The 12,724-nt window shown below is 61.3% G+C and overlaps 1 protein-coding gene across 1 annotated transcript; it reads right to left on the bottom strand.

The window, feature by feature from the left end:
* Positions 1-1,702: 1,702 nt before the first annotated feature.
* OPRD1 (opioid receptor delta 1) lies at positions 1,703-11,725 on the bottom strand. Its single transcript, XM_064172880.1, has 3 exons — positions 11,417-11,725; positions 5,914-6,263; positions 1,703-5,293 (listed from the first exon to the last, which is right to left on the bottom strand). The coding sequence occupies exons 1-3, from the start codon at positions 11,689-11,691 to the stop codon at positions 4,785-4,787; spliced, it is 1,134 nt and encodes a 377-aa protein (XP_064028950.1). The 5' UTR covers positions 11,692-11,725; the 3' UTR covers positions 1,703-4,784.
* Positions 11,726-12,724: the final 999 nt, after the last annotated feature.

Raw genomic sequence — 12,724 nt, 5'->3', positions numbered from 1 at the left:
CCATGTGTGGGGACGGGTTGCCGTAGGTACCTGCCTCGCAGGGGTCACCCTTGGGCACTGCCATGGTGCCAGCCTGCCCCCGTGCCAGGTGTAGTTGCGGGGCGCGGCCACGGTGTGGCAGCAAGAGGCCGCGCTGGAAGCTGCTGTGCCCCTGGACGCGGGGGATGTGGGACAGGTCCCGATGGGACCCCCTTTGTTCCTACGGGACCCTCCTTGTCCCTGTGAGACCCCCGCGTCTGCCATGCTTAGTCCTCCAGAGACAGCTGAGCCCATTGGCATGGCCCGGAGCCCTTGGCAGGTCGCTGCCGTGAGCTGGGTGCCCGCAGCAGCTGCCGGAGCCAGGTGAGGACTGCAGCGCAGCGGCTCCCGAACGGGCTGCGCTGGTTCCCAGCTCCCGTCCCCGGGGCGGCTACCCCTGGCAGAAGGGGGCAGGTTGACATCATCAGGAAAGAGGAGAGAATAAAGGGCTGCGGAGAAGAGCGAGGCTGGGAGTGCTCGGAGCCGGTGACTCAGCCCCGGGAGCTGCGGTGACACCTGGAGAGGGGCCGGGGGAGGCTGCGCCGCCGCGCCGGGGCCGAGGTTGGGTGAGGCAAAGCTTTGAGACGGGAAACGACTCATTAACGAGAGCCTGCTCCGTGCGGGCAGGCGGCAGGGGCTTGGCGCTGAGGAGTAACCTGGGTCCTGTGTGGCCTTGGGAAGACCCTCAGCTGTGCCGGGGTGGTTTTCCACCAGCAGCACAAACAGAGCCTCTCCCGTTGCGGGGGGGTCCCCAGCTGCCAGTCTTCACCGGTTGCCATTTGAAGTGCCTAAAATGGTTTTACTTCCCAGACAAAGGAAGAGAATGTGGGATTTGGGGCTTGGAGCATCTATGGAGGCTGAGCTGTGGTGGTGCCAGGCTCTTTCTGCCTCCCAAAGCAAAGCAGTTTGGGGAGTCTGTTACAGGGACTTTTCCCCCTTGCTCTTTACCACGTTTGGTGTTCTGAAGTGGTCTAGTGGCCATGGTGCCCCGAGGCTCAAGGTTGGACTCTGACCTCAGGCATCTCTTCCAACCAAACCAATCCTCTGATTCTCCATTGCTTGTTTGGACACCAGCTCTACCTGTGCAGACTCTGCCAGAAGGGAATTGCATCTCCAGAGGGTTCAGGGGATACTGAGCTGATTTCTTGTCCTCCTTTTCCTGCCTCATAGAGGGGAAATGAGCTTTAATTATTGCAGAGATGGATGCTGCCAGGGCCAAGTGCTTTTCCCTGGGCTAATTAAGAGGCTGCTGTGGAGTGTGAGGCCCCACACGTCCCTGATGAAGGTTTGGTGGTCACTGCACCGGGAGTGTCACCTCCCCAGGTCCTGTCATTAAGGCTGGAAATCTGCCCAGTACGTCCCAGTATGATTGTGGTAGGCACTGGTCTGGTGTGGCTGCTGGTGTGGTGTTTGGGGCCTCTTGGGGATAGGAACTGGGTGGAGATGGGGATGAACTGGAGAGAGCCCAGGCTGGATGAGGCCTTGAGCAGCCTGGGTTAGTGGGAGGTTCCCTGCCATGGGCAGGGGCTTGGAACTGGGTGATCTTTAAGGTCCCTTCCAACCCATTCTGTGAGCCTGTGCATCTATGAAAGGTTGGACCAGATGGTCCTTGAGGACTCCCAACACAGGATTCAATGATTCTGTGGTTTCCAGTGCCCAGGAGCCAAGGAGAGCTGGAAGCTGCTTGGTGCCTCTGCTGTGGTTTATTATAGTAGGAAGCAAAGACCCTCCACAGCAGCACCAGCACAGCCCCAGGGCCAGAGCTGCAGCTGGTGGCTGAAGTACTCGGTGAGGTCCTGGCCAGGGCCGTGGGCCCAGCAGACTCAGCAGGAGCCTGAGCTACATCACAGAGCAAGCAGCTGGGAGTGGATGGGGTGAGCTGGTCACACGGCTCCCCACAGCTAGAGGGGTGCACATGGAGCTATCTACAGAAGCACAGAGGTGGCCTGCAGCTGTCCCAGCCCTGCCACAGCTCCTCACGGGCAGCTCCCATGCTGTGTCCCTGGAGCAGCCTGCACAGATTGGTTGTGGAGCCTCCTTCCCTGGAGACTTTCAAGACCCAGCTGGATGTGATCCTGTGTGAGCTGCCCTGGGTGCCCTGCTTTGGCAGAGGGGGCTGGACTGGCTGATCTCCAGAGATCCCTTCCAGCTCCACTATTCTGTGATTCCCTGGGCCAGGATTTGACCCGTGGGTTTTCCAGCCCAAACAAGGGACTGGTTTTGGGTGGGAAGAAGCTGTATCAGCCCTTGGGTGTCTGTGTCACCACAAGGGCTGCAGTGTGGCCTTTGCCACTCATGTCCCCTGCACCCCAGCATTGTCATTGGGGTTTTGCTCAGCAAGTCCTGACACAACCTTGTTGTGTCCTGGGCTGCAGCTCAGCTGGAATAAAGCTCAAGACATCCTGGTCCACAGCATGGGACATCCCACCCCTGCAGGGACAGCTTTGCTGGGACATCCCTTGGTTGCCATGAACCAGCTCCAAACAAAGAGGCTCTCCTACCACAAGCTTCTGAGGGTTTCCTGAGGTTGGGTGCAGATGGTGGTCTCTGAGGGTAGTCTCCAGCTCCTTTCTTGCTCTTCCTTCTCAAGCTCTCAGACCCTGCCCTGGAGCTGATCCTGCTGCTTGTCCCACAGCAGATGCTCCATGATCAGCCAGGCTTGTAGGGGCAGGTGATGAGAGGACCAAGCATGGCTCTGCTGGAGCTCCAGGACTCCCTCCGTGCCTGCAAGAGGCTCCTCAGGATCCTTGGGCACTTGGGCAGGAGCTGGAGATGATGCAACGCTTAGCAGGAGGCTTTTGCTCAAGGTGGGGATTGACAGGGAGCAGGCAGAGGAGGAGCATCGCCGGCGTGGCCCAGCAGCAACTGCCTGGAGACCCGGGACGGGGCCTCTGCCCCCTTGGCTTCCTCTGGCAGAGCAAATGCCTCCAGCTGCCTCCGGGGTTCTGCCCTCCTCACAGAGAGGCTGCAACTTCCACAGTCTGTGGAGGAGGTGGAGGCTGGAGAGAAGTAATGGCCCTGATTAGGCTAAATTGATGCAACTGGAAAACCAGAGTCAGCCCAGACTGCAGCCAGCCCCCACACCCCGAGCCCCAGGTGGACCCAGCTGCTGCCTGCTTCCTCCAGCTGCAGTCATTTGTCCACTAAATGTTGTTACTGCTCCCTCCCCGTCTGCTTCTGCTCCCTGATCCGGCTGTTGGACCTCCTGGCTGCAGCCCCGGTGGAGGGAAGGTGAGGAAGGAAAAGTTGCAGCTCCTGGATGCTGTTCACAGCCAGCACGGAGCTGGGGATGTGTGTGGAATGCAGAGCGGGAGGCCAGAAGGCGTTGGTCACCCTTCAGATGGAGAGCAGGGCTGGGAGGAGCAGCTAAGGGAGCTGGGGGCGTTCAGCCTGCAGAAGAGGAACCTGAGGGAGACCTCATTCCTCTCTGTAGCTCCCTGAGGAGGCTGCAGCCAGGTGGGGGTTGGGCTCTGCTCCCAAGGAACAAGTGGCAGGAGGAGAGGAAATGGCCTCGAGTTGCTCCAGGTTGAGGTTGGACATCAGAAGAAGCTTCTTCACTGAAAGAGTTCTCAAAGCCTGGCACAGGCTGCCCAGGGAGGTGGCCGAATGCCCACCCCTGGGGGGGTTTCAAAGCAGCAGAGATGTGGTGCTGAGGGCCTGGCGTAGCCCAGGCCTGGGCAGTTAGAGCATGATTGGACTCCATGGCCTGGAAGGTGTTTTCTAGGCAGAACAGTTCCACGGTTCCATGTTTAGCCGCATTTAAGGTGGTGCAGAGGTCCCTGTGCTGGCTCCTGCAGGATGCTGCCTTCGGCCTCAGGTGCCTCTCCGGGGGGGGGTGGCTCCATCCCGGGTGCTGGGCATGGGAGCCTCTCTCTGCCCCGGCCGTGGGTCCCTCAGCACCTGCCTTCCCTCTTTGCTCCCTTAACGGCTCCTCAGGCATAATGACCTCAGAGGCAGGAGGGCAAAGAGCTGCTCCCCTCACTCTGGCAGATGCCAGGCCAGGGCAGCGTGGCACTGGCATGTGGGCATGGGGCGAGTTCAGCTCCATCCCCACACCCAGCCCTGGCTGCGCTCCAGCATCACGACCACCACATCCCCACAGCCAGGGCTGCTCTGGCTGCAGCCAGAGGTTTCTAGCTCCTGGCATGGACAGGAGGTGGTTCCCTGGGGGCAGTCCCAGTCTGAAGGCCTCCAACAACGTCCTGGCTGTGAACCTGGAGCCTGGGCAGTGTCTCTGAAGGTGGCACCGTTTGCCTTTCCCATCTCTGGACAGTTTTTGGACACAGCTCAGGAGGGAGTGAAGTGAGGCAACCTCTTGTGGTGTCACCCCCTGGCACAGGCCCCTTATTCCACAAGACTGTTGCCATGGGCTGTGAGGCCATCTTGGAGGAGAAGCTTGTGGTCACTGCAGCCACCGTGTGCCAGTAGGCTTAGGCTTTGCCAATGGTCCTTGCTGGGTTCTTGGGGCTGCCAGCAGTGCCCAGCCACATGGGAGCAGCAGCAAAGCAGCTCTGCCCAGGCTGCCTCTTGTCTTGGTCCTCTCCCCATAACGCTTGGTGGGTCCTGATTCCCCCAGCCCCACTTCTCCAGGGCAAAAAGAGTCTGGGAAGTCCCTCGCTGCCAGGCTGACACAAGCCTGGCACTGCCATCTGCAGAGCCAGGCCAGGGCACTGCTAGAGCTCTGTGCTGGTGACCTGGGTCACTTCCGAGCGCAGGCTGTCCCCTGCCCGGCCCCGGCAGCCCCGCTGGGGGCTGCTCACCTCTAGTCATGCTGGCTGGCGGCGCGGCGGGGCCGGGGCGCGGGCGGCACCGCGCGGGCCGGGGGCGGCTCTGCCGCGGGCACCGCAGGGGACGCAGAACTCCCGGAAGCACCGCTTGAAGTTCTCGTCCAGGAAGGCGTAGAGCACGGGGTTGAGGCTGCTGTTGGTGTAGCCCAGGGCGATGCAGAAGTGCAGGCTGGCCAGCACGTAGGGGTTCTTCTTGTCGATGTCCACCAGCGTCCAGACGATAACGAAGATGTGGATGGGCGCCCAGCAGACGATGAAGGCTGCCACCACCACCAGCACCATGCGGGTGATGCGCCGCAGGCTCCGGTCCTTCTCCCTGGAGCCCGACAGCAGGCGCACGCTCTGCAGGCGCAGGATCATCAGCCCGTAGCAGATGGTGATCACCAGGATAGGCACCATGAAAGCGAAGATGAAGACGCAGATCTTGGTGACGGTGTCCCAGTAGAGGGGGGGCTCGGGGAACTGCAGCGTGCACAACACCGCCCCGTCTGCAGGAGAGAGGCACAGCTGGGTGCCTGCCGTGCCTGCCGCCTGGCTCTGCCCAACCAGGGCTGGGCACGTCCACGCTTGCTGAAAGCTCAAGGGAACAGGTGCCCACCTGCCAGCTCTTGGCAAATTCCCCAGCAGCTTTGTGCCACCAAGCCCCTGCCCACAGGGTGCCAAGGGGATGTTGTGGGTGCAGCAACCCAGGGACTTGTTCCCACAGAGCCTCCTGAGCCACCCCCACACCGTGCCCTCCCAGCCCCCAAGGTGGACATATCCCCATGCCACCTTCCACTGTAACCTGCTCTCTCCCTCAGGATGCCCAGGGCTTTCTTAGCAGGTGCTGCAGGTCTTGGTGTGTGCCAGATGGGGACTTTGCAGTGGCACTGGGGGTGTTTTCAGGCACCTGATTTGCACCCCAGGAGCTGGGGAGAGGCCCTGGTTGGACTGGAGACAGGGGTGGGGAAGGAGGAGGATTGTTTGTGGGACAAGGGCAGGGCATATTCATGGGCCCATGGAGGGGTGCCCATGGCTGAGCTCAAACCTGCCACAGGACCAGGTGGGTTGGATTTGCCAGGGGTGGATGGATGGGACAGGAGGGGACCTTTCCCTAGAAGCCACTTGCCTTTTGACTTGGTGACTGCCATGACCATGATGGGCACCCCGATGAGGGAGGAGAGCACCCAGATGCAGACATTGATGACCTTGGCCTTGGCTGGTGTGCGGAAGTCCAGGGCCTTGACGGGGTGGCAGACGGCGACGTAGCGATCCACGCTCATCATGGTGAGGGTGAGGATGCTGGTGAACATGTTGTAGTAGTCAATGGACATCACCACCTTGCAGAGCAGCTGCCCGAAGGGCCAGGTCTCCATCAGGTACTTGGCGCTCTGGAAGGGCAGTGTGCTGGTGGCCAGGGCATCTGCCAGGGCCAGGTTGAAGATGTAGATGTTGGTGGCTGTCTTCATCTTGGTGTACCTGGGGGTGGCAGAGGAGAGGCTGTGACAGATGAATCAGGGCTGTCTGACCAAAGAAGGCTTTGAGGCACAGAATGGTTGGGGATGGAAGGGACCTCTGAAGGTCACCTGGTCCGGCCCTATGCCCCAGCACACTCAGCATGGTGAGGAGGGGGCACACGTCCACAGAACCACGTTACAGTAGGTGGAGAAGGTTCTTGTCTTGGGGTGTGCTGAGGTCCTGAAGTTTGAGCAGCACAGAACTGCACTCATGCTCATCTGGGACCTGTGGACAATGACTTGGCCCCTGCCAAAGCAGTTGCCCCACAGCTGCCCAGGGAGGTGATGCCCATTCCCATGCCTTTGAGTGAAGACTCAAAAGGGCAGCTGAAGACATCTCCAGAGAAGTAATTTCTCCAGGTCAGTCGATTTCCCACACTGCCCTGAACCAGCTGCACCAGGTCCTCCACCTCCCCAAGGCTCCATTATTTGATTTTCCATCCAGTAAATCCTGATTATCCCCAGCCTCCCTCCCGACTCTCCTCACAGAAACTGGATCAATTACCCCCGGAAAGAGGCCATCTGGAAGCAGCCCAATTAGCCATGCTGGAGCTCCAGAGCTTTGGGGAAGCCTGGTCCAGGCTGGGCTGTGTGGGACTCAGAGCAGCCTGCTCTGGCTGGGGGTGTCCCTGCTGACTAGGGGGGTGCACCAAGCGACTCTTACAGGTCACTTCCCACCCAAACCATTCCCTGATTCCATTTCTCTCTGGGAGAAAGCAGCAGCTCAGCCCAGTCCCAGCTCCAGCAGGGCTCCTGTCTCCTCCATCTCATCTGCAAACAGAAACTCCTTGCCCAGGGTGGGAATATCTGAGAGGTTCTATTAAAAAAAAACGGCCTTTTCCTCGGGGAGTCCTTTTCAGCTCCCCTCAGTCACCTCCCAGGCTCCTCAGGCAGTGCTGCTTTGGAGCTGTTTCACTGCAGGTTAAACCGAAAGCTGAGAATTCCTCCTGCTGTCAGCTCTGCCTCACCCAGGGCACAGAATTGTCCTTTTTGGGTAAGTTCAGACTCCTCAACTCCAGCTTTTCCAGTGCATGGCAACAAAACCAGTTACTGATGCTGTGCACTGCCAGAAGCGCCCAGCTGTGCTGGGGCTGAGCTTCTCCAACCCCCTGCTAGATGTGCTGGGGCCAGGTAGGAGGCAAAGCCATGATGGGGATGGCTGAAATCATGGAGATGGCGAGAATGATGAGAATGACATGGATGGGGGAGCTGACTGGGATGATTGGGGTGGGTAGTGGGGGTGTTGGGCAGAACTGGGAGGGTGGGACAAGGATGGTGAGGACGGCTGGGCTGGTGGAGGTGACAGCTGTGATGGGGGCTGGGCTGACTGGGGCAAGGGGGTGATGATTTAGCCTCCAGGGGTGGGGTTTTGGGGGAGGATTCAAACCCCTCCAGGTGCAGGGTGAAAGTCAAACCTTCTGCACAGGGTGGAGGGGATATATTCTGGTGAGGTCCTGAGCTGCAAACAGCACCGCTGCTCCTGGGAGGAGCCTGGAAGGGGCTCCAGGGCAGGCCTTGGCCCGCAGCAGGGTGAGCTGGCAGCTGGTGCTGATGGAGCTCCCTGGGCTGGCAGGGGCCTGGCAGCTAAGGCAGTGCCTTGACCGGGAACTCACCCACCTGAACAAGCCAGTTTGGAAGGTGCCGGGGGAGAGACAAGGCTGGAGAGGATGGAGCAAGCATGGGGCAGCTCCATGTGCCAGCAGCCATGGAGCTCCAGGGAGGGACCCCTCAGCTCCTCAGAACACTCAGAAGAAGGAACCCAGGCGCCAGCCTGCTGGAGCTGCTCAGAGCCACCCAGTTAGAGAGCCTGGCATAGCAAATCCCATGCCCAGCACAGTGATGCCCATGCTGGAGCTGGCAGGGGGTTGATGGGCTCTGCAGGGACCTGGGCACATGCAGGCCTGAGCTTGCAGCTGCAAATTGCTTTGGGGGTGTGTGAAAGCTCCCAGTGATGTAGTGGCAACGGCAGAGCTGTCACTGGCTGCTGCTGGAGGGTGCTGGAGGCTGAGCTCCCTGTGGGCACACCACTGGCATGCTTTGGGGTCTGGCTGTGCTTGGCTCTCCGGGGTGCTGGGTGCCCATTCTGGGGAGCTCGGATGGGGGCTGTACAGCAGGGTCCTGCGTGTCCCTGCCCTGTGGGCTCTGGCATGCAGCTCTCTGCTGCTCTTTCATGCAGTATTTTCCACCCTCTCATGATTCCCTGAACCTCAGCCTCAGCTCCCCAGGCCCTGTAAGATGCACTGTTCAGGCACCATGCGCAGGTCCCAAGAGCAGCAGGAGGTGACATGGGGAGGTGTCCCCAGGGCCACAAAGCTCAGCATCTCCCTAGCAGCAAGGTCTCAGCCTGGAGCTGATCCCATTTCTCAGCCTGCTTGGACCTGGCTCTCTCCAGTGGAACCTGCCTCAGCCCTGCTGAAGTGCAGCAGCTCTGCCCACGACCCCCCTGTGCCAGTCCAGGCAGACTGAGCTGAGCTCTGTCCCAGCTGGGGTTGGGCAATGGTGGGGGGGAGGTGCAAGCTCTGTGGATGATGTGGAGCCAGGCCAGAGGATGGGTGAGCTGGGCCGAGCAGTGAGGAGCTGCTGGCACAGCGCTGCCATCTCCGAAATGCCTTCCCTTTTCTGGCCAGGCAGAGGCAGCTGGCGGGGGTCTGATAACCTTCATCCCTCAGCCTGGCATCCTCCCCAGCCTCTGGCTCCCCTCACCTTCAGCTGCCTTTGCATCCTGGGAGGGAGCTTTTCAAAGCTGCTTCAAGGTGATGAAAAACCCAGACCCAGGGTGGGTAGGGCCAGAGAATGACACCCCCAGCCCACTACCCACCTGCCCATCCCCCTGGGGGGTTCAAAACACACAGCAGAGCTACCCAGGCACAAGGGTGATGGACAGCCTTGGTGGCTCCTGGGCACATTTCAGGGTGGCTTACTTCCCCCCTCAGTGAGTCACAGCATTTATTTTGTGCACAGGTAGTGCCAGGCAGTGCCAGGCTGTGCCAGGCTGTGCCAGCCTTACAGAGCCGACACTGTGCTGGGTGGTGTGGAATGGAAATGGTTAAAAATAACCTTTGGAGGCTTTGCTTAAATCCAGCCACAAGCTCTGGTTTGCCCCTGGGGTTTGGTTCCAGCTAGAGTGACAACAGCCCCTGGGGTGAGGGGAGTCGGGATTAGCCCCATGGATCTGGGGCTGCCCCTGGGACGAGCCCTGTCCAGCATGGGATAGGGTGGTGGGACCCTGGGCACACGGCGATGCCTCTGCTCCCTCCAGCCAGGCTGCAGGGGTGAAAACCACGAGCACAGCTCCTGCCTCTGCTGTCAGGGGGACTGGGGGACATGGTGGGGTCTGCCAGCCCCCACTGCTGCTGCTGGTCCTGTGGTCTGCAAGTCTTGGCTTTATTGTCCCCTGTTTGCTGTTGCCCACCTTACCTGAGAGGGATCAGCCATGGGCAAGGGCTTGCAGGGGCAGGGAATTTTGTCCCCTGGGGAACAGCAGCTTCTCACTGAGCCTGATCTGCTCAGAAGGGGGATGCTGAGGTCCTGGTGCTTGTCCTGGGGTGCTGAGACCCAGTGGAGCCCTCCCTGCCCAGCAAAAGCCCCTCTAGAATTGCTTCCACCAGCTGAGGACCTACCCCAGCACCTGCTTTCCCACCACTATGCTGCATGGAGCCAAAGCAGGGTTCAGGGGCCCCGGGACACAAGTGGGTGCTCGTGGAGGGCCAGGGGACAGTTGGGCCACGGAGAGAACTGGGGTTGGGCAACGCAGGCTCCTGGTCTTTGTTAGAAAGAGGCAGGAGCCAGATGGCTGCGGGAGCCCAGGCCAGGGTTGGGGGTGGGCTAGGGTGGGCAAATTGCAACCTCTGCAACCCTGCAGGTCCCACGGATGGGGTGGGAAGCCCACCAGCCCCTCTGCCCCGGCTGTGAGGTGGGTGCATGGGGGGGCAGCTCTTTGTGGTGGCATTTGGGTGGTGGCAATAAACAGCTCTCCAGGCTCCCAAAACACAGCGTGGCCAGTCCCATGCCTCCTGTACCCGCAGTCCTCACGCAGGGCTTGGGCTCTGGCCCACAGCTTCCCCCGACCCCAGCTCCCCGCCGTGCTCTGTGCTCCCACATCTTGACTTTTTCCTCTCACGCAGCATCTGGAGACCCTCCCCACGCACGTGTGTGAAGCAGCAGGGTGGGTGTGCAGCAGCCACCACTCCGAGCATGTAGCCCCGAGGTGGCTGTGCTGTGTGAGCAGCCTGTGCAGCACCCTGGCAGCTGCACCCCCCCCTGCTGCTGCACACCCCCCCCCCCGTTGCTGCACACACACACATACGCTGCACACCCCCTCCCCCTGCACACACACACCCCTGCTGCACACCCCCCCCGCTGCTGCACACACCCCCCACCGCTGCTGCACACACACCCCCCGCCCTGCACACACAGCCCCCTGCTGCATACACACACACCCCTGCTGCTGCACATCTCCCCCCCCCGTTGCTGCACACACACACACACGCTGCACACCCCCTCCCCCTGCGCACACACACCCCTGCTGCACACACCCCCCACCGCTGCTGCACACACACCCCCCGCCCTGCACACACAGCCCCCGCCCTGCACACACACACACCCCTGCTGCTGCACATCTCCCCCCCCCGTTGCTGCACACACACACACACGCTGCACACCCCCTCCCCCGGCTGCTGCGGTCTCACACCCAGTGCACACTGGGTCCTGGTGTTCGCTCACTTCTGCTCCTCTTAGACTCACAGCACGCGTGGGGTTGGAAGGGACCCTGAAGCTCATCTTGCCCAACCTCCTGCGGTGAGCAGGGACCTCCTGAATGAGATTAAACATCTGTAACTAGATTACCACTGGGGCACACTCAGAACTGGGACACAGTGCTGGGAACGGTCACTTCTGTGGCCATGTCACACGTGGGTCACCCCCCGGGGCACACTCTCTCTCTCGGCTCATGCTCGCCATCTCCAGCTGCCACACTTCACTCGGCACACACCCGCCCACGGCGCACCCTCACCCCCTGCTCTCCCCTCTCTCCCCCAGCCCTCCCCACGCCCTCTCAAACTTCCCCACCGCCCAGACCGGAGGGGTGAGGACGCCCTGAGGACACCTCGGTCTCACCTGACGATGCCGTACATGACCAGGACGTTGCCCAGCAGTCCCACCACGCACACCACGGAGTAGAGCGCGGTGATGACGATGGCGATGAGGATGGACGTGGCGTTCTTGGCCCGCTCTGACCCCGTCTCGTTGACTCCATGGCCGGGCAGGGGGGCCCAGGCGGTGCCGTTGCCCCAGGTGGTCGCAGCAGCCGTGATGATCTCGGCGGGTATCCCCGTGGGCAGCCTCGTGGGCAGCTCCATGGCCCGTGGCCACCCGTGCCCCCCCGGGAGCATTCGAGACCAGCTCGCCGCCGCCGCCTCCCGTATCCGCGCCGCCAGCGGAGCCGCCTTATAAACCCGGCGGGACCCCGGAGCCACGTGGGGCTGGGGGCCGCCCCCCGCGCCGCCTGCCTCCCACCTCTGCCAGCCTCCCGCCGCCTGCCAGAACCGAGCTGCCTTCTCCTGCCTGCTGCCTGTCCCCACACACACCTGCCTGCTCTCCTGTCTCCTTGGGCCGTTTCCGCCCCTCAGCCCTCCTCACCCTCCGACAGGTCCTTTACTCCCTCTCCTGATCAGTGTGTGCCCCCAACTCCTGCGTCCCCCTGACCCTGCTTGTGGCCCTCTTACCCTTTCATCTCTCTCTGCCTCTGCCCATCCCTGCCTGTCGCCTTCCCCTGCAGCCATCGAGGGATGTGGGGACAGTCCTGAGCATCACGGGAGGAACCCAGCTTGAGGGAGGGTTCGATGTGTCCTGGCGCTATGGCTGGTTTGGTTTTCCTTTGTCTGGAAGAAGCAGGGGTGGGGACAAACAGCCCCTTTGTCCCCAAAGCAAAGCCACCTCCTGCTGTCCACCTCTGCGCTGTGCCTTTTCTCCCCCTCCTTCTCTGTCCACCCCGCGCCGTGAGGTGCGGGGTGGATTTGGGGGATGCTGAGGAGGTTGTGAAGTGTTGCAGGGGGATTCAGGAGAGAGGCTGGGGAGGTTGGGGGGATTCTGGGAGAATTAAGAGCGAGTTGGGGGAGCTAAGAGGACTGCTGGGGGGGTCGGGAGGGATGTTTCAGGGTGGGGGTGCAAACAGTCGTGCCCATCAGCACGGTCTGCTCGGCAGAGCTGGGCTTGTGGGATGCTGAGAGTCACCCTCACCCTCCTTAGGGCAGGGGCCCCCATTTGCAGGTCTCCCCCCTCTTCCAGGTCTACAAAGCAGGACCTTTATTTTTCCTGGATACCCATTGGGTGTGGGCGCTGCAGGGACCCAATCTGGGGGCGTCCATCACCTCTTCACTTTGGGGATGGATTCACTCACTGCCCTGTGCCATGGAACAGAGTGGG

The sequence above is a fragment of the Pogoniulus pusillus genome, chromosome 37, assembly GCF_015220805.1.
Source record: "Pogoniulus pusillus isolate bPogPus1 chromosome 37, bPogPus1.pri, whole genome shotgun sequence".
Lineage (NCBI taxonomy): Eukaryota > Metazoa > Chordata > Aves > Piciformes > Lybiidae > Pogoniulus > Pogoniulus pusillus.
This window is presented reverse-complemented; position numbering and strand designations above follow the sequence as displayed.

What these genes read in the sequence shown, in the direction of transcription:
- OPRD1 (XM_064172880.1), bottom strand. Translation starts at nt 11,691, where the DNA reads ATGCTCCCGGGGGGGCACGGGTGGCCACGGGCCATGGAGCTGCCCACG. An exon ending in GTCATGTACGGCATCGTCAG is followed by an intron (nt 6,264 to 11,416) that starts GTGAGACCGAGG and finishes TGCCACCCCCAG; the next exon opens with GTACACCAAGATGAAGACAG. An exon ending in GGCAGTCACCAAGTCAAAAG is followed by an intron (nt 5,294 to 5,913) that starts GCAAGTGGCTTC and finishes TCTCTCCTGCAG; the next exon opens with ACGGGGCGGTGTTGTGCACG.